At 47.1% G+C, this 21,675-nt stretch overlaps 1 protein-coding gene and 1 non-coding gene across 3 annotated transcripts; both read right to left on the bottom strand.

Moving 5' to 3' along the window:
* Positions 1-4,294: 4,294 nt before the first annotated feature.
* Positions 4,295-4,366, bottom strand: TRNAE-UUC. Its single transcript has one exon. It is a non-coding gene; the product is annotated as a tRNA-Glu (tRNA).
* Positions 4,367-15,499: 11,133 nt separating this feature from the next.
* Positions 15,500-21,654, bottom strand: LOC120871800 (zinc finger protein 416-like). 2 transcript variants are annotated; one of them, XM_040251756.1, is made up of 4 exons: positions 21,365-21,635; positions 20,754-20,792; positions 20,218-20,344; positions 15,500-17,324 (listed from the first exon to the last, which is right to left on the bottom strand). In XM_040251756.1, exons 1-4 carry the CDS (start codon positions 21,395-21,397, stop codon positions 15,754-15,756), a joined length of 1,770 nt encoding a protein of 589 aa, XP_040107690.1. In that variant the 5' UTR covers positions 21,398-21,635; the 3' UTR covers positions 15,500-15,753. The 2 variants fall into 2 exon arrangements, with proteins under 2 accessions (XP_040107690.1, XP_040107691.1); XM_040251757.1 differs by lacking the exon at positions 20,754-20,792 and having other exon boundaries at positions 21,365-21,654.
* Positions 21,655-21,675: the final 21 nt, after the last annotated feature.

Below are 21,675 nucleotides of genomic sequence, written 5' to 3'. Positions count from 1 at the left end.
TCAAAAACTACTATATTTCCTTTTCTATATTCCAAATACATTGATTAGTATATTCCCAAGTGCCTAAGGATATGGAGGCCTGGCAGCAATCATTGACTCAATGAGAAGAAAAAGCCCTATGCTAATTAAGACTCTCAAATACTCCAAAACTCTCTGTGCTGTTTGTGGTTGAGAGGTAGTAAACAATCATATGCGTAGTGGCAGGAGTATGGATAGTCCTGTCACACAAGCTAGTCTGTCAGCAGAGAGATTTGACCTGAGACATCCTTGTCCCACCCAGAGCAGGGAATTAGCAGCAATCATTGACACAACAAATGAAAAACCCTTCACCAATATAATTCCTAACCAACCCACTATACTGATAATTTCTAACTCCCCCAAAGAATTTGTCTTTAGTAAGTCTAAAACATCTCGTGCCTCTCAGGTTGGGAGGCTGTAAACAATCACATGTGGCCGGACGAACCTATACAGGCGGGCTAGATAACCTCCAGAGGAGTCCGAGCTGAAACACTCTTGTCACGCCCAGGAATTTTTATTGCCTTGGAGCTGCACGTTTACTCCTTCTCCGAGAGAAACGGTGATGGGGGAGAGCCCCCCGTAAAGTCAGAGGTGTAGGTGAGAGCATAAAACAGACTCTGGTTTTGGGGTAGATGCTCGGGAACAGGGGGTTTCCTGAGGCTTGATCACGCCTTTGCGTGTGCCAAGCCTCCTTCCTCATGACCTTTGCCATGGGCGGAGCTCCTCACGCTGGCCCCCAACACCTTATTTTGCTTTGTTTTCTACTTTTGTAACTTATTTTCATCACATTGGTTATATTTCCTACCACCTTAAGTAGTAGTATAAAAATCAGGTTTACTGTGAATATTTTGAAGAAACCACTTGAGTATAAACTGAATAATGAGATTGATACACTGCACTCTTCCTCCACCAAGTCCCCAACCCAGGAAGGAACACTGCTCAAAACTGGTGAGGATCCTTCCAAACAGAAATGACAACTTCACACACATGTTCAGTAAGGTCTGAGAACAGCCCCTGCTTGACAGTGCAGAGTGGACGTCTGTGTATTCCCTGTCACACATCCTGACGGATGTCCAGTTGCCCGTAGTCCCTGCTAGCGGGATGATTGCTTTCACCAGTCAGGAGTCGTGTCCATACAGGTTCATGTATGTTTATCAAGCTTGAGTTTTCTTCCATAAAATCATGAATAACTTGAGTTACATCATCTATCATGAGAATAATGAAAATACAGCTGCAAAACAATAAATCTAGATGTTACTTCTTTTAATCCAAAATCAAAGAGTATGACTTTCAGATTTGATTTAAAAAAAAGTTGACATAAAGGTGTTGATTCAAGGACTTCCCTGGTGGTGCAGTGTATCAGGATCCGCCTGCCAATTCAGGGGACACAGGTTTGATGCCTAGTTTGGGAGGATTTCACATGTCGAAGAATAACTAAGCCTGTGTGCCACAACAACTAAGCCAGAGCTCTAGAGCCTGTGAGTTGCATGCCCTAGAGCTCCTGCTCTTCAAGAGAAGCCCAGGCACCACGACTAGAGTAAATTATAAATTTTTAAAAGGGGTTGATTCAAACGAAAGAAAGCACAGAGTCCTAATCACTGGACCACGAGGGAATTCCCTCCTGCCTTGGATTTTTCTAATTGAAATATTTATGGTGAAAATCGGTGATTCATATGCAGAACTCCTGTGTGTACTGCACCCAGTTTCCCCAACAGTGAGACTATGTTATGATATCACAATGATATTGACTTTGATACTATCACCTGAACTTATTCAGATTCCTCTAGTTATATTTGTACTCAAGTGTGTGTATGTTTATTTCTCAGGGTTTTTATTTTTATTTCTTGGCCACATCACGTGGCATGTAGGATCTTAAGTTCCCTGACCAGGGATCAAACCAATGCCCTCTACAGTGAAAGTCAGAGTCCTAACCACTGGACTGCCAGGGAAGTCCCTCCTCCAGGTTTTAAAGCCACTTTTCTTTGTCCTAAATGTGCCATCAATATAACATACAGTCTCTCTCACTTTTTCTTCAATTTTACTATTTATGTTATGAATTTTTAAATTCTATTTTGATTGCTGTTTAAACATGATAGAAAACACTTACATTTCTACAAACTCAAAACTATAACATAAGAAAATGTGATAACTTACATTCCTGTCTTTCCAAACTGTTAAATCTCTGTCCCTATATATTTTTACTTCTACATGGCTCAAAACACATGGTATACTTTGTACACTGTTCTAGACTATAGCTTTTCACTTAAGAATTATCCTGGGGGCTTTCCTGGCAGTACCTTGGTTAAGATGTTACATTGCCACTGCTGGGGGCACAGGTTCAAACGCTGCCAGGTGAACGAAGATCCCCGAGGCCATGCAGCAAGGCCAAAAAAAGAAAATCCACAAATAAGTGACATCCTACTGAATTTGTCTTTCTGTGTCTGACATATTTCACTGAGCATAACACTCTCCAAGTCTATCCATGTTGTTGTGAATGGAAATTTTTCATCGTTTTTGATGGCTGGATAGTATTCACTTTCACTTTCTGTATTCCACTGTATATATATATATATTTTTTTTTTTTGGTAGATCCCATACAATTTTCTCCATACATCAGTTTTCACTTCAGTCACTCATTCGTGTCCAACTCTTTGCTGACCCCATGAACCACAGCACGCCAGGCCTCCCTGTCCATCACCAGCTCTCAGAGTTTACTCAATCTCATCTCCATTGGGTCGGTGATGGCATCCAACCATCTCATCCTCTGTCATCCCCTTCTCCTCCTGCCCTCAATCTTTCCCAGCATCAGGGTCTTTTCAAATGAGTCAGCTCTTTGCATCAGGTGGCCAAAGTATTAGAGTTTCAGCTTCAACATCAGTCCTTCCAATGAACACTCAGGACTGATTTCCTTTAGGATGGACTGGTTGGATTTCCTTGCAGTCCAAGGGACTCTCAAGAGTCTTCTCCAACACCACAGTTCAAAAGCATCAATTCTTCGGCACTCAGCTTTCTTCACAGTCCAACTCTCACATCCATACATGACTACTGGAAAAACCATAGCCTTGACTAGACAGACCTTTGTTGACAAAGTAATGTCTCTGCTTTTGAATATGCTGTCTAGGTTGGTCATAACTTTTCTTCCAAGGAGTAAGTGTCTTTTAATTTCATGGCTGCAGTCACCATCTGCAGTGATTTTGGAGCCCCCAAAATAAAGTCAGCCACTGTTTCCCCATCTATTTGCCATCAAGTGATGGGACCAGATGCCATGATCTTCGTTTTCTGAATGTTGAGCTTTAAGCCAACCTTTTCACTCTCTTTCAGTTTCATCAAGAGGCTCTTTAGTTCTTCACTTTCTGCCATAAGGGTGGTGTCATCTGCATATCTGAGGTGATTGATATTTCTCCTGGCAATCTTGATTCCAGCTTGTGCTTCTTCCAGCCCAGCTAGATCAATTAGATCAATTTTATTTTACCCTTAACAAGGAGTAATTTTATTTCTTTTTATTGCCTCGTTATGGTGACTATAACCTCCACCTCAATATTAAATAGATGTCTAGTTTTACTAAAATTTTCCGCATGCTACTGAATCCAAGTCTTGTTTAATTTGCCTTACTTTTCTACTTTCTTTCTTCCCCCCTACTTTCTTAAAGGACAATCTTCCATTAAGTTGAGGTCATACCTTTTGAATATGTATTTGATCTATGAATTTAAAAATTATAAATAAAAAATATAGGTGCTTAGTCCATAAAAAAGTTTTATAGCAAAAGCTAGACTGGTGTTTGAATAACATCTAGATGTCATACACTCTAGTCAAGTTGAATATCAAATTAATCATCACAAGTCCACCTCTTGTCAATTTGGCACCCACAGAAACTCAAACCATTCCTAACCTCCAAATAAAGACAGCAAGGTCATACTTCCACCTAACATGATACAACTATCCTAGGTATGACAGAAAATACACTTAACATTTTCTAAAGAAAGGATGCAGATTCCTTGGGCGATGGTCACTCTTTTGCTGGATATCCTATAACCAAATACTATGATATACGGGGACTTCCCTGGTGGTCCAGTGGTGAAGACTTCACCTTCCAGTGATGTGGGTTCAATCCATGGTCAGGAAGCTAAGATTTCACGTGCCTAGTGGCCAAAATACCAAAGCATAAAACAGAAGCAAATACTATCAGTTTAATGATATATAGTGAATAAATATTGAGATGTTAAGTCAGCTTTTTTTTTGGGGGGGGGGGGCTGTGCTAGGTGACTTACAGGATTAGTTCCCTAACCAGGGATTGAACCTGGATCACTGCAGTGAAAATGCAGAATCCTAACCACTGAACTATCAGGGAACTACCCAACACTACTTTTGTTATATAAGGGGATGAAAGAAGGAAGAAAAAGATATTGAATACACACACATATTCATGGCAAAAGAAGGTAGAAATACTTATGACATTACAGGTTACTATCCTCATTTCTATATGGTCGTATAACCACGATTAGTATGTATCTCTTCTGCAACCCCTTCCAAATTCCTTTGGTCCTCAGTACCACTTCAGATATTCCTTTTTTTATTCCCTAGTAGGTGACCAATCTTTCATTCCTGAAGGGTCTGGGCTATGAGTTGTCCTGTCTAAATTAGGCTGTTATAGTTTTCATTGACATTAATCATGGGTCACAATAAGACACCTTCAGGGACCTCTGCATTCCAGACACACACTTCCTTTGTGCAAGTAGCAGTGGGAAGTATAGTTCAATTTGCTCCTGGTATCAGACTGAACCACCAGAGCCAGCACAGTAACTCTCTCCCTGTTGATTCAGAAGTTTGAAGAGCACAAAGTGGCCGATTGGCAGGGTCACCTTCCAGGACAAAGGAGTCGTTCTTTTGCAGCAGTAGAAGCACAGCTCCCATTAGCATGAAGACCTCTACACAATCAGCACTTTGTGGGGATGGAAAGCAAAAGTGTCCCCTCCTGTCAGTGGTGCCACTCACGTGTCCGCCACTTGATTCCACGCTAGGGGACAAAGAGTCTGAACTGTCATTTGATGATTCCGAGCATATACGGCCCCCTGAGAAATCTCTTCCTGGCCCTCCAAGGACTGCCCCCACGCAACCCACCAGGGACCCTGGACACATGTGAGGGTCATGCCAACCAGTGGGCCTCTCTGCTGAGACTGTGCTGGTCAGGGAGGTCCCTTGTGGCACTGATGACAAATGCCATGAGGATCTGTGTGACCCACCCCCTCCCTTCTGAGAACAGCCCTGCTAACTGAGCTGTGAGGACACATGACCCCATCAGGTTGGGTCAGTCAGCTTCCCGGCAGAGGAGTCAAGAACAGGGACCTCAGACTGATGCCCGAGGGTACTGGGCACCGGGATGAGGGCTGGTGTTCAGAGGGACGCTGCTTCCATCCCTCTGATCCCTGCTACACACACAGACCAGGCAGGAGGAGGAGGGCCAGCAAACTCCAGGGCCTGTGCAGAGCAGGAAAGGTGACTCCTGTGACCTTCTGATCAGCCAGAAACCAGGAGGAGGCTGGGCTGCCCACAGGTCTAAGAGCTGAGCACGTACCCAGGGAGACCAGCAGCCCGCAGGTCTCCAGCATCACCTCCCGGAACAGGGTCCTCTGGTCCAGGTCAAGTTGTCCCCACTCCTCCCGAGTAAAGGTCACGGCCACATCCTTGAGGGTCACCACCGCCTGGAGAGTCAAACACAGCAACACTGGTGATGTGCACTTGGGTGGGGTCAAGCCTGTCACTGTGTTGCTGGTGAAGGTGCAGAGACCCAGGCCTGAATCACGAGGCCTGCTGATGGCCAAGGTCTGGGCTGGGTTCAAGGGGGAGGCAGATGCAGCCTTGGGACATAAAGCAGTTGCGGCTGAGAGGAAAGCCTCAGGTGAAGGAGGCCACGGGCCATGACACAGACAGTGGTGGTCCACGAGGTCGGGGGCAGAGGTAAGTGCTCTGGGAAAAACGCTCAAGATGTAATTCCAACAATGGCCATGGCGGCGACAGCACCTGAGCTGCCCTCACCCTGTCTGAGCGCCTGCCCAGGCTGAGGGCTTCACCCTCTGACGTTCAAGTGACTGCAGATCCCTTGCTCTGGGCCAGAGATCCGGGGCTCAGGTGAAGAGTCTGAAGTCTGACACTTGCTGGCAGTGTGACCGTAGGCGCAACATCTCATCATTTCTCCAAGCATCAGTGTCACCATTAATACTATGCTCATTCCCAGTGGGCCGTGATTCTGAGAACTAAAGAGAAAAGAACATGTTCACACAGCAGATGCGGGCGGGCCGGCCCGGTGAAGGGCTCCATGTCCTTGGTGACTTTTACTAATCCCCCCGCTCGGCCCATAAGGTGAAGGCCATCATCTACTCTGTGTCTCAGGCAGAGGCCTGAGGTCCAGGCAGCTCCAGTAAGTCGCCACAGGAACTTCCCTGATGGTCCAGTGGTTAGGACTCCATGCTTCCACTAGAGGCCACAAGATGTGAGATTTGAACATTCAGCAAAAGATGGCAGAGAGTTTCCAGAAGATGGGCAGGTGCGCGCCAGGGGTATCTCAGCCAGAAGGAAAACTGCTGGGAAAAGACTATCCTAAGAGGAGACACTGAGGCACAGGGAGGGGTGAGAGACAGCCCTGCAGAGATCCGGGATCAGACAAAGCGAAATGCAAGAGCAAAAGCTGCACACCGGGCAGGAATGACTGCAGTGAGCAAGGGAAGAGCAGAAGGGGGAGAAGTGTGGCGGCAAGCAAGGGGCAGAGCTAGTATAGGCCTGTGGGCCATAGCTGGGAGAAAGACTATTATAAGTGTGACCTGAGCACCGGAGTGGGAGACCCATTCATTCACTCAACCTTTTGTTGAGCACCTTTTACAGGCTCAGCTGCTCTGTGTCTTAGCAGAGAGCAGCAACAGGTGCTCACACTCTGAGACTGGAAAGATATCCTAAACAAGCAAGCAAATAAATGGGCACCACCATGTCAGATGCTGGGAAAGACTGAAGGCAGGAGGAGAAGGGGACGAGAGGATGAGATGGTTGGATGGCATCACCGACTTGAAGGACATGAGTTTGAGCACGCTCCGGGAGTTGATGATAGACAGGGAAGACGGGCGTGCTGCAGTCCGTGGGGTCGGTCAGACACGACTGGGTGACCGAACAACAGCCATGTCAGAGGGACCTAAAGGTTCCAGACTCAAGAAAACAGAGAGAGATGATTGAGGTGACTGTCCACTTGCGGTTGGGCACCAGGGAAAGCCTCTCTCAGGACAGCGACTGGGAGTGATTCTGAAACAAAGTGAGGAAGGGAGTCAAGTGGGTGGGAAAGTAACAAATAGGACAAGTTCTGACAGTGATCAGGACTACGATGAGAGCACTCAGGGCGACGGCTATGCAGTTACCCAGGACCTCTTGTGTTTTTATGTCCAAGAGGACCCACATTCCTGTACACCATCATACCTGACCATTTGAACGGACTCACTTTTCAAATATAACCGAACCACAAACAAGAAGATAGATTCACGACTGTCAGGGGGAAGCTAGTTTCACTGGCTGTAAACTGAAAGGTAAATTCCTTGGCCTTCTGGGCTCCTGGACTGTCCTGGCACCTTTTCTGTCCTAGTAGAACAGCAGTCTCCAAAGTGCTGCAGATAACTGCTGGTTCTTCCCCATCCCAGTCCTTAACTTTATAGAGGATACAGGACAGGGAAGCCCAAGGGTCAGATTCCCCCAGGGACGAGCCTCTGCCATCAACATGGGCTCAGGAGGCACCTCCATGAAAAGAGAGCCAGAGTGATGCTCCCTGGAGCGCACTGCACACGGGAATACACGTCAGGTATCTCATGCGCGTTGTCTAGTTCTTTCAATCCAGTTGGAGGAACTTTGATATAAAAGCCAAGGACAGCAGCGGAAGTTGCTCAGGTCCTAGACTCGGGAAGGGGTGTGGCTGAGACATACAGAACGGTCTCCGGACTGTGGGGTGGCGGCATGGGGTCAGAGGGATTCTAGAAGACACTTCCTCTCCCTTTTACACCATGTCCCTGACAAAAAAGAATCCGCCTACCAATGCAGGAGTCGCGGGTTCGACCCTTGAGTCAGGAAGATCCCTGGAAGTGGAAATAGCAACCCAAACCCCGTTTACAGATCCTAGCGAGGGAGGGCACACCAGCCTCAAAACGAAAATCCCGCTCCGGCGGCGCAGGAAGTCCCGCCTCTGACCATGCGAGCCGGCAACGCCCCTTTCATTGACGTCATCAGCCTGACGCTCGCAAACGGCGCAGAGGTTTCTGGGTAGTTCTTTTTCAGCATCCCTCCGGGAGAAAGGTGTCTCCAGAGGACCCTGCGGCCCAGAGGTCTGGAGAAGAGCTGGCGGAGGAACTGCAGAGGCGCTAGGGCAGGAGGCGAGGCATGGAATGTTCCGGAAGGCGACGAGCCAGATCCCTGTTGTGTTTTCTGCGTCTAGTCTTTTAAGACCCTTGTAACATAAACTTTTAAAATTTATTTTTAATTGAAGGACAATTGCTTTACAATATTGTGTTGGTTTCTGCCATACATCAACATGACTCAGCCATAGGTGTACGTATGGCCCCTCTGGCTTGAACTTCCCTCCTCCCATCCTATCTCACGCCTCTAGGCTGTCACCGAACGCAGGTTTGAGTTCCCTAAGTCGTAAAGCAAATTCCCAGTGGCTGTCGATTTTACATATGGTAATGTCTGTTTGTATTAGAAACTATTTAAGGTGAATATTCTTCTGCCTCAGCGTTCCCGCAGACTGGCTGTAGGCACCCCGCCCGGGTGACCAGGTACACAAGAGCGATGCAGCTGTGGCCCCAACTCAAGCTTCCCTTACCCTCCCCTGTGACCTACTGATATTCCAACCCCGATGAAGTCCCCTCATGACTGTTGCCTGTGTCCACTGCCCTGATCCCCAGTAACAGCACTCATCTAGGGGACCCCCACTCTTCTGGTTTGCTAGCGTGCCCCACCCGCACCCCCAGGTGCCGGTCCCCAGAGAGTGTAGCCGGTCAGGCTCCTCTGTCCGTGGGATGCTCCAGGCAAGAGTACTGGAGTGGGTTGCCATTTTCTCCTACAGTGCATCTTACCGACCCACGGATGGAAACGTCCTCTCTGTGTCTCCTGCATCCGCAGGCAGATTCTTTACCAGCTGAGTCATCGGGCGCCCCTTCGAGCCAGGGATACTGAGCGAATAACAGTCGCAGGGGTTGTTTATAAGCATTGCCGACTTCTGCGCTGACGCAGGAGCCCCCTAGAGTCACCTGAAGGAACTCGCTTTTTATCAATGAACTCCACACACCTGCCCTCCTGCCTGCTCGGGGGGCGGCGGAGGGAGGACGGCCGCCTTCTGCTGTCCCCTCGGGGAGCCGGCCTCCAGTGAGGAGTCCGTTTGGCACGCGTTTGCTCGGCTCTCGTTGGACACGAGCCACCGAGCCAAGGGCCGAAGCGCTCAGAAAGAGCCGGCGCGAGGAAGGGACAGTTCTCACTGGGACCACAGTGCGCGCGCTGCCAGCACTGCCTGCCTCCCCAGTGAAGGAGTGACCCCCAAGCTGCGGGCCCCGCTAGCCCAACCTTCCTGAGCGTGGTCTGGAGAGCCCGCGGTGCAAGGGGAATGGGAGGGCCAGGGAATGGCATCAAGAGAGACTGTTCCGGTCCGGCCGGCGCAGGTGAAGCGGGAGGACGCCACGTGGAGACAGGCGGGAGGAATGCGGGGGCGGAGCCCGGGGGCGGCGCGCGGTCTCTGCCTTTCCGCCCATGGCCGGTCCGCTCGCAGTGCCGTTGGCAAGAACCAGTCGCCGCCGCCTCTGTTTATAACAGCGTTTTATGAATGAACCCCTACGTCACGGAAACTTTTGCGGCGATAGAAGGGTGGCGGGCGGGTCCCGGCAATTCTGCGGCCTCCTTGCCGCTTCCCTGTCATGCGAACGTTTAAGCAACGGAGTTGTTAGGATACCGTGAAACCCTGAAACTGACCGCTCTCAAGACATCACGGTAGCTCAGCTGGTAAAGAATCCACCTGCAATGTCGGAGACCCCCTGTTCGATTCCTGGGTCGGGAAGATCCGCCGGAGAAGGGATAGGCTACCCACTCCAGGATTCTTGGGCTTCCCTGGTGGCTCAGCTGGCAAAGAATCTGCCTGCAATGCGGAAACTTGGATTCGATCCCTGGGTTGGGAAGATTCCCTGGAGAAGGGAAAGGCTACCCACTCCAGGATTCTGGCCTGGAGAATTCCGTGGACAGAGGAGTCTGGCAGGTTACAGTCCATGGGGTCGCAAAGAGTCCTGCAAGACTGATCGACTTTCACTTTCACTTTTTAAGACTTCCAGGAACGCCGTGAAACCTGCTGACGTAGATTTCCAAATCTGGACATCCTGTTTAAGTGGGGACAGATGGAAGTGTTCCGGGGACTGTCCCCGCGGAGGGTGCAGCACCGGGCAGACTGGGCGGCGCAAAGCGCCAGGGACTCTCACACATATTCAAGACGCACCCCTGCGCCCCGGCTGGGGTGGGCGGGATTGGGTGGGGCGCCTTTTTCCCAGTGCAGAGAGCCAGAACAACGCGGGGTCACAGGTAAGTGACTCCGACGGCTTAAGCCTTGGTCTCAGAAGGAATGCACCCCCACCCCCATTTCTGATTTTAGTCCTAATTCTGTGCGAACGGTGGAAGCAGACCCCCATCCCCTCGCTTCCGGCACAAGCAATACTAGGATTGTCAATAAATTACAGCAATTACTAGGAAGGTGAGGTCGGGGGAGGGGTTCCCGCTAGAAAATTAAACTGAGATGACAAGCTGGGGCGGGTCCCAGGAGGCCTCAATTCCCACAGCACACACCCACCCCCTGATCTGGAATGTCAGACTGGGCTCTGGTCAGGCCCCCCTCCACCACCTGCTCCAGATGAGGGATTTACAGGTTCAGTGATGCCCAACCTGCCTCTGGGGAAGAGTGAGCCATGCAAAGGCCACGGCAAGGCTGGGATCCCTGGTCTGTTCTAAGGTCTGGCGCCTCAGCTTTCATTCCCCAGGCCAACGGGACAGGATGAATGTGGCTGCCTAAAAAAGGCAGAGGAAACTTAGTTTCACGTTCTTAACCATGTATCAGAACACAAATCGTTCACTTTAAATATACAGAATTTATTAGAAGAGTATTATGTTACTTCAATAGTTATTTTAAACAGTAAATGTAAGAAATCCTCAAGAATTGTCACTTCCAAATTATTTTACTGTTTTACTCCTGTATATTCTTGACGTTATTTGTGAACACTGCATCAGCACCGTAGAAATACAATACTGTGTTACTGCACACTCTTCCCAAATCCGTGTTTAGTGACATCCTTTTGCCAACTTGAAATCCGCCAGGATGAGGATACATACACCAGAGAAACTGGCAAATTCTACAAAATGGGTCACCTTTATTTGACTGAATGGATAGACTTATGAAAGTGAGAGAGAATATGTTAAGAAGGTAGATAATGCTGGAAAGTATAAGCATTGTGGGAGTGTTAACTGTAAATAGCACCAAAACTTTGAGAAAATATTCTTGAAATGTTGTTGCTGACCCACGAAAAGACGCCAGGATTCTTGGCCTCCAGAAGAGAAGAATTCAATCCAGGGCCAGAGACGAGGCTTGATTGCTCAGAGCTTTTGTGTAATAGAGTTTTATTAAAGTATAAAAGGAATAGAGAAAGCTTCTGACATAGACATCAGAAGGGGGCAGAAAGAGTACCCCCTTGCTAGTGTTAGCAATGGAGTTATATACCTTTTAATTATTACAATGAATCAAAAGAATATATCGTTTGTGAAAATTTTACCAGACCTACTCCCACAATTTACATTTTAGGATAACAAGATTATAATTTAACAATAGAAAGATCCTTCAGACCCACTCCCATAATATACATTCTAAGATATCAGGATTAGTCAGGTTTTCAGGAAGGAAAAACTGTCCTCCAGCCCGATACATTGTTGTTGTATAATCCCTAATACAGAGTTTAAACTGAGTTGTGTAATTGACTAAGACTAAGGAATGCAGAGGAAAAAAACTTCTCCTTGAGAATTCCAGACATTACTTTGCCGACTAAGGTCCATCTAGTCAAGGCTATGGTTTTTCCTGCGGTTGTCTAGTCAAGGCTATGGTTTTTCCTGCAGTCATGTATGGATGTGAGAATTGGACTGTGAAGAAAGCTGAGCGCTGAAGAATTGATGCTTTTGAACTGTGGTGTTTAAGAAGATTCTTGAGAGTCCCATGGACTGCAAGGAGATCCAACCAGTCCATTATGAAGGAGATCAGCCCTGAGATTTCTTTGGAAGGAATGATGCTAAAGCTGAAACTCCAGTACTTTGGCCACCTCATGCGAAGAGTTGACTCATTGAAAAGACTGATGCTGGGAGGGATTGGGGGCAGGAGGAGAAGGGGACAACAGAGGATGAGATGGCTGGATGGCATCACCGACTCGATGGACGTGAGTCTGAGTGAACTCCGGATGGACAAGGAGGCCTGGTGTGCTGCGATTCATGGGGTCGCAAAGAGTCGGACATGACTGAATGACTGAACTGAACTGAATCGAATCTTCACTTCAAGAGCCCCAGACCCCTTTTTCCTCCTTGGGGACCCTGAACTTCTCATCAATCTGCCTAGGAATTGACTCTCTCATTCTCATAGCATCAAAAACAGTATTTCCTTTTAGTAGAGATGACACATCACTGCGGAACAGTAAATGAAGCTTCAACACATCTTTGTTCAACACGTCTTTTATTTATTAACAAAAAGGAAAACATCAGTCAACGTCCATTTCAAAATAAGCAACTGGTATTAATAGTCATTAAAGAAGATACACAAGTGGCAAATAAACAGGAAAAAAGTGCTTGACATCATGAAATATCAGAGAACTACAGTTAAAAAACTACAGTGAGATGCCATTACACCCCACCAAGACAGCTGAAATTAAACAGACTGACAATACTGAGTATCGGCAGGATGGGGAAGAACAGGAGCTCTCATATACTGTTGATGGGAACACAGAAGGATCCAACCAGTTTATATCACAATTTGGCAGTTTGCAATTCACATATTCTGAAGTACTGGCACAAGAGAACGAAAACACATATTCATAAAAGAACTGTATGCTTTTGTTCATTGGAACTTTATTTCTAACACCACCAAACTGGAAACAACCCAGCTGCACATTAGCAGATAGATGGAAAAACATAAATCCTAGACAATGCAAACTAAGTTATTGTTGAAGGTAGTGGCCTCCTATAGGCTTGGGAAGGACAATGAGAGATTGTAAAAGGACAAAAGATAAATCAAGGTTGTGTTCATCATCGTGATTCTGATGGTTTTATGACTTTATATTATAGCAAAAAAATTCAAAATATACACGTTAAATATGTATACTGTATGTCAACTATGCCTCAATAAAATTTCTTTTAAAAATGGTTCAAAAGTAAAAAAAAAAAAAAAAAAAAACCACCTGGACTTCCCATTCTTTCTGGAAACCAGAAGGTTTAACAACTCAATACTGCTGCTGCTAAGTCGCTTCAGTCGTGTCTGACTCTGTGCAACTCCATAGACAGCAGCCCACCAGGCTTCACCATCCCTGGGATTCTCCAGGCAAGAACACTGGAGTCGGTTGCCATTTCCTTCTCCAATGCATGAAAGTGAAAAGTGAAAGGGAAGTCGCTCAGTCATGCCTGACTCTCAGCGACCCCATGGATTGCAACCTACCAGGCTCCTCCGTCCATGGGATTTTCCAGGCAAGAGTACTGGAGTGGGGTGCCATTGCCTTCTCCGAACTCAATACTAACTCCACCCTATTTTTTCCCATTCTTGGAGAAGGGTAGCCCTGAACCAGTGCAGGAAATACTGGCAAGCAACAGAGGCTGTTCCAGTCTGGGACAACAGGACCACTGGATGGACCACAAAAGCCACATCCCTGGACAACAGGATCTCCATTCTCTGTTCTCATTTCCCTGTCTGTACAGCAATGACCTGGAGGTGGCCAGCCCAGAAAGACAATGGGGATTCACAAAACCTTTAGCTTACTTTGCCAACAATAAATTCAGCTACAGGAGATACACAGCTCTGGAAGGGCTGTGATTCCGCAGAGCCATAGTCACTGGAAGATTTATGGATGCACACGAGAAGAGGCACATTCCATTTAATTTGATGCAGGCTCCTCCACTGATTATTAATCACACCCAGAATTTCAGGGGGTTCCCTGGTGGCTCAATGGTAAAGAATCTGTCTGATAATGCAGGAGACATAATTGACCTAGGTTCAATTCCTGGGTCGGGAGGATCCCCTGGAGGGGGAAATGGGAAACCCAATACTCTTGCCAGGGAAATCCCATGGGCAGAGGGGCCTGGCAGGCTACAATCCATGGGGTCGCAAAAGAGTGGGGCATGATTTAGTGACTCAACAACAGAATTTCAGTACCAATTAAGGGTGAAACCTGGATCCTGATGTCTGAGGAGGGATACTAGTCCACAGAATTATGGACTTCAAGACATTTGGCTCCTTTGTAGAACCTGGTGGAAAGCTTCCCCTCAACAGTGCTGAGCATTAAGGGATACCCTCTGGGAATATGAAAACAAATTCATGGCATTCCCAAAGGCCCTGGAGCTTGCTGGAACAAGTGATCCTTCCTCAGGGTGACCTACATGTGCTGTGTTGCCTAGTCAGTCAGTTGTGTCTGACTCTTTGTGACACCACGGGCTATAGCCCGCCAGGCTCTTCTGTCCACGGGATTTCCCAGGCAAGAATACTGGAGTGGGTTGCCATTTCCTACTTCAGGGGATCTTCCCAATCCAGGGATCGAACCTGCACCTCTTGAGTCTCCTGCAATGGCAGGCAGGTTCTTCACCACTGCGCCACCTAGGAAGCCCCAGGGGGAACCTATCGATCACACAGTATGTAAGCTTCCAGGTCACACATTAGGTCATATATTCAAGGTCACAGATTTAGGAACTAAACAAAACACTGCTTTAGTTCCTAAAAGACCTTGAGGAGGAATTCAAATTAGGTTAAAACTGGAATGAAAATTATACTCTCCTATCATTATATTGTCCCTGCTGAGGCACATAAAGCTGAGGACCCATGAAAGCTGTCCATTCTTTCAAACAAACAGGCCAATTCTGTTTTCCACCAACCCCCACAGTGAATACAACCCCAAGATTAAAGGTAGATTAAACAATAAGACCTTTATTGCTGCACAAACCAGAGCAATAGGGGGCAATTCCAAGCTGGTGACCTGGAGTCAGGAAAACCAACCAGAAGTATCAAGTGAAACCAATGAATTCGAAGGTCAGATTCATACTTAATCGACTGAAATAGGAAAATGTAAGGGCACATACTACTCAAGATTTCCTCCAGGGAACATTAGGGCACACAGACATCAGCCTCGTGTCAGCACATCAGGGTGACCAATGAAATACTGTGCAAGGAAGAGGTGAGATGGGTTCTACCAGAGAAACTGGCAGTGATGTAACTCTGATGACAGCCCTGGGGAATTTAGAACATGGGATGTAGCTCCTGTAAGCCTCACAGACACCTGGAACTCATTGGGAATTTCAAGTCATTAGATGCTTGCAAGTATGAGGTTCAATTTCAGGCAGATGGCTCCCTTACAAAAGCTGTCTGGTGCTGTTATAATGAACAAGGAGAGAGCACATTCCTTCAGGTCTAAGGTCTTTCTCAAAGTGTGGATTTCTTGGTGCTAAACAATGTTAGCTGTTTGGAGTAAAGGATTTCCCGTATTTCCTGCATTCATGGGGCCGCTCCACAGAGTGAAATTTTCGGTGGAGATTGAGGCTGGAACGTTGGCTAAAGGATTTCCCACACTGCCCACATTCGTAAGGCCTTTCTCCAGTGTGAACTACCTGGTGTTGAATGAGAACAGACTTTTGCCTGAAGGATTTCCCACACTGCCCACATTCGTGAGGCCTGGCTCCAGTGTGAATGCTGCAGTGCTGAATAAGGCTTGTGCTTCGACTAAAGGATTTCCCGCATTCGCCACACTCGTAAGGCCTTTCTCCAGTGTGGATTCTCTGGTGTTTAGTGAAGATGGCTCTCCTGCTGAAGGACTTCCCACACTGGCCACACTCAAAAGGCCTTGCTCTACTGTGAATACGCTGGTGTTCAACGAGGCTGTAGCTCTGTCTGAAAGATTTTCCACACTCAGCACACTCATAAGGCTTTTCTCCAGTGTGACTTCTGTTGTGTCGCTCAAGTTTGGATTTGGATCCGAAAGCTTTCCCACATTTCCCACACTCATAAGGCCTTTCAGTAGTGTGAACTCGCTGGTGTCGAATGAGCGTGGCTCTTTGGCTAAAGGATTTCCCACACTGGACACAAACATAAGGCCTTGCTGTGGTGTGAATTCTCCGATGTTGAACCAAGGTAAAGCTCTGTCTAAAGAATTTCCCGCATTCGCTGCACTCATAAGGCTTTTCTCCAGTGTGGGTTCTCTGGTGCCGAACAAGATTGGATTTGCACCCAAAGGCTTTCCCACATTCCTCACACTCAAAAGGTCTCTCTCCACTGTGAATTCTGCAGTGTTCAATAAGATTGGAGCACTGACTAAAGGACTTTCCACACTCACCACATTTATAAGGCCTTTCTCCAGTGTGAACTCTCTGGTGTATAATGAGAGTGGCTCGTTGCCTAAAAGATTTTCCACATTCACTGCAGTCATAAGACCTTTCTCCAGTGTGGACTCTCTGGAGCTGAACAAGTGAGTACTTACAGTGCATGGCTTTCCCATATTTGCTAAACTCATAAACTCTTTTTCTAGCAGAGACTCTTGGGTGGTAAACAAGATTGTGTTTGTGGCTGGTAGCTTTCCCACATTCACGCAACTTGTAATGACTTTTTCTACCATTAAAAGTCTCCCCAAACTTGGTGATTTTGTTGGGTTTCTTACCATTGGAAGTGATCTGGTGCTGGAGGAGACCCAATGTACCTGGTAAGTCCATTCCAACCTTCCTACAGGTGAAGGGATTCCCTGACACCTGGACTATGCAGCTCTTTACAAATGCTGCCTTATCCACGTCACTTTTCTCTATACTGAAATACTTCTGAAGCTGTTGTAGGTTTGCAGATGCCCTAGGAAAGCATGGTTTCTGCCCTGGTAGATCAGCAGGGTACAAAATGTCTTTCAGGATTGGGACACATTTCTCACAGGGGTGAGCATTCTCGGTGAATGGACCTACCTTTGGAGTCCTGACCTGTGACAAAGCTTCTAGAGAAAGGTTTTGCTCAGAAGGTGTCTCTTTAGTCTCTGTTTCATGCAAACAAACTGAAAGAAAAGAAATATTTGTGAATTATGCTGATTATGATAGGACAGTATTCATCATGTTTTGTTTTTATCTTTCTGTATAATATGACATTTAGATATCTTAGAAAACCTTCATGACCAGAGAAACACTGGACTTAAACACTATAAATCAAATAGACCTAACAGATATATACAGAACATTTCATCAACCAGCAGCAAAATACACACTACTCAAGAATGCAGGGATAATCCCCCAGATTAGATCATAGAGCAGGCTATAAAACAAGTCTTAACCAATTTAAGAAAAAAAAATCATATCAAATCTCTTTTCTGACCAAAGTATGATAAAAACTTATGGGACCCAGCAAAAGTAGTTCTAAAAGGGAAGGTTTTAACAGATACATACACTAAGAAAAACCTTTTTAAAAAAACCCTACCTTCACACTTCAACGATTAAAAAAAGAAGAACAAACTAAACTCAGTGTTAGCAGGAGGGAAACCATAAAGATTAAAGTGGATATAAATAAAATAGAGACTAGAAAGACAATAGAAAAGATGAAAACTAAGAGATTTTTTTTAAAAGATAAAATAGACAAACCTAGAGTAATTAAAAAAAAAAGAGAGGATTTAAAATTATAAATGAAAGTGGAAACATTACGTTTAATACCAATGCTCAAAAAAATAAACAAAAAAAGAAAACACTGACGAGGAGGGAACACGTCAATACTCATTTTATAAAGCCAGTATCACCCTTACACCAAAGCCAAATAAGAACACTACAACATGAGAAAGTCGCAGGCTAGGGACCTCTGGTGGTCTGGTGGTTAAGAATCTGCCTTGCAATGCAGGGGATGTGGGGTCAATCCCTGGTCTTGGAACTAAGACCCCACATGCCACTGGGCAAGTAAGCCTGTGCATGGCAACCACTGAGCCCGTGTGCCACCACTGGAGAGCCCATGTGCCACAACAACGGAAGCACACATTCCCTAGAGCCTCCGCTCCGTAACAAGAGAAGCCGCCACAAGGAAATGACCATCCACAACCAGAGAGTAACTCCAACTCGCAGCAACTAGAGGTGCAACAAGCAAGCAAGCAAGCAAGAAAAGGTGCCTCACGTTGCATTACTAGAACCCGTGGCCACAAGACTGGAAAAGGTCAGTTTTCATTCCAATCCCAAAGAAAGGCAATGCCAAAGAATGCTCAAACTACCACGCAATTGCACTCATCTCACATGCTAGTAAAATAATGCTCAAAATTCTCCAAGCCAGGCTTCAGCAGTACATGAACAGTGAACTTCCAGATGTTCAAGCTGGTTTTAGAAAAGGCAGAGGAATCAGAGATCAAATTGCCAACATCCGCTGGATCATCGAAAAAAGCAAGAGTTCCAGAAAAACATCTATTTCTGCTTTATTGACTATGCCAAAGCCTTTGACTGTGTGGATCACAATCAACCATGGAAAATTCTTCAAGAGATGGGAATACCAGACCACCTGACTTGGCTCTTGAGAAACCTATATGCAGGTCAGGAAGCAACAGTTCGAACTGGACATGGAACAACAGACTGGTTCCAAATAGGAAAAGGAGTACGTTAAGGCTGTATATTGTCACCCTGCTTATTTAACTTCTATGCAGAGTACATCATGAGAAACGCTGGGCTGGAAGAAGCACAAGCTGGAATCGAGATTGGCAGGAGAAATATCAATAACCTCAGATATGCAGATGACACCACCCTTATGGCAGAAAGTGAAGAGGAACCAAAAAGCCTCCTGATGAAAGTGAAAGAGGAGAGTGAAAAAGTTGGCTTAAAGCTCAACATTCAGAAAACGAAGATCATGGCATCCAGTCCTGTCACTTCATGGGAAATAGATGGGGAAACAGTGTAAACAGTGTCAGACTTTATTTTTACTGGCTCCAAAATCACTGCAGATGGTGACTGCAGCCATGAAATTAAAAGACGCTTACTCCTTGGAAGGAAAGTTATGACCAACCTAGAGAGTATATTGAAAAGCACAGATATTACTTTGCCAACAAAGATCTGTCTAGCCAAGACTATGGTTTTTCCAGTAGTCATGTATGGATGTGAGAGTTGGACTATGAAGAAAGCTGAGCATCGAAGAATTGATGCTTTTGAACTGTAGTGTTGGAGAAGACTCTTGAGACTCCCTTGGACTTAAAGGAGATCCCACCAGTCCATCCTAAAGGAGATCCGTCCTGGGTGTTCACCGGAAGGACTGATGCTGAAGCTGAAACTCCAATACTTTGGCCACTTCATGTGAAGAGTTGACTCATTGGAAAAGACCCTGATGCTGGGAAGGATTGGGGGCAGGAGGAGAAGGGGACGACTGAGGATGAGATGGCTGGATGGCATCACGGACTCGATGGACATGAGTCTGAGTGAACTCCGGGAGTTGGTGATGGACAGGGAGGCCTGGCGTGCTGCGATTCATGGAGTCGCAAAGAGTTGGACATGACTGAGCGACAGAACTGAACTGAATTGAATGCTGTGATTCCATCCATCAGGACCTCATATATAACATCACTAAAAACTATATACCATATATACATTTTGTCAAATATTATATGCATATTGTTAAAATTAATGAATCAGGACTTGGGACACCAGGTGTCATGACACCTGGGACATTCATCGTGCCAGGGTGAGGTAAACAAGGTAAGATGCCTTGTTTTAGGCTGAGTGCCAAATTCCCACATCCCAGATCCTCACCTGCAAGCTTGGGCAACAGACTTAGACCTACTTGGGGCAGTGCACTCAGCTCAGTACTGGCAGCCACCCCACATATGCCAAGAAAGTGGGGAAGTAAGCAGAGCCCATGGTCTGACTATGGAAAGAGCAGAGCTGCCTCCAGGGGACAGAAAGTACGCCACAGATCGGTACACTGGGTGAGGGCCTTACCCGTCGAGGCTGCAAGTGCCCAGTTCTCTAGCATCACCTTGTGGTACAGGTGTCTCTGAGCTTCATCAAGGAGCCCCCACTCCTCCTGGGAGAAGTAAATGGCCACGTCCTCAAAGGTCACACAGCCCTGCCATGATGGGGACACATCATTCCATGATCAATTTCTCTCCTAGGATTCCAAGTTCCTTCACCCAGACATCCATCCCCTGCTAACCCTCTTCCGTGTCCCCACCTTGAAGGAAGTATCAGGCCTTGGGGCCACAGGTACCTGCTCTCCTCTCATGGTATCAAGATCACTGTCTACTCACTAACTACAGGCATGTGGGCAGGGAGACACCCTCTAAACTCTGAGCCTGGCATTAGGACATCCACCCTCTTGTCAGGTAATTCCCCTGGAGTCCTGAATTGTGTCTCCCAGAGATAACCAGATGTGGGCTTTGGGTTTCTTCAGGGTGCCCAGTTCCATGGACTGGAAGAATCCCAGAGACAAAGGGTGGGGTCAGGGCCATTGAGGGCCTGGAACATCCTCTGCTCACCTTTGAAGAGTCCCTAAGCACTTCTGTCCTCATGGGAGTCTGTGGGAAGAGGGAGGTCATTACAGGTATGTAACCATGGCAAGCTCAGGAGGCTCAGGCCTCCCTCTACTGTCTAGCCCCGGAGCAAGGTGACCTGAGATAAACTGCATTAACTCTGAGCATAATGAGTATCTCATTATCTCAGACCTCAGTGCTCTTACAACTGTGTGATCTTGGATAAAGAGTCAACCTCCCTGTACCTCGGTGTTTTCATCCCCTTTCCAGTCTGTTCAAAACCTGAGCAACTTCTGGAAAACTTGAAAAGCCTAACTCACACCGTGTGCCTCTTGTATTCACATCCCTCCAAGGCTTCCAGCGTCCCGAGAGGAAAACTCCTCCCCTTCCCATTCCAAACGGGAACGATTCTCCGCGAATTTACATAAGCCTGTCCCTCCGCCTGTCACCCCCTCCCATGCGTCCTCACACTGTAAAACACAGGGCCCCACCCACGACCGCTTCCCCATCCTGGACTCGAGGGTCCGGGCTGAGGGCACGCGAGTAGGCGCTCCGCACTCAGGGCTTTAGTGTCTGGTGGGGTGAGGACGGTGAGGGCCCGGAGGTCGAGCGTTTACCTGAGGCGGGTCCCTCAGCGCGGCGGCCGCCATCGGAGTCTGAGAGCAGCGAGGTTTTCAGTGACAGGCGACAGAGAAGGAACTTGTGTACAGTTATCATCTACCGCCGCAGCCCCGCAGACTCGCCGCTGCGCTGTTGGGGACAACCTCTCCTCTAGAGGCTCCTCGCTCGGCTCACCCCCCAGGCTCCGTCCACGCTCCAAAGGGTCTCCGAGGGCAGCCGTACACTGAGCAGTCACCGTACTGCCGCCCAGGAGGCGCCGGAAGTCCCGCCCAGATCCTCGGGTCGCGGAAACGCGCTCGTCCCATTG

Source organism: Oryx dammah, unplaced genomic scaffold, assembly GCF_014754425.2.
Source record: "Oryx dammah isolate SB20612 unplaced genomic scaffold, SCBI_Odam_1.1 HiC_scaffold_13, whole genome shotgun sequence".
NCBI lineage: Eukaryota > Metazoa > Chordata > Mammalia > Artiodactyla > Bovidae > Oryx > Oryx dammah.
The sequence above is the reverse complement of the archived record's forward strand: the minus strand, read 5'-3'. Positions and strand labels throughout refer to the sequence as shown.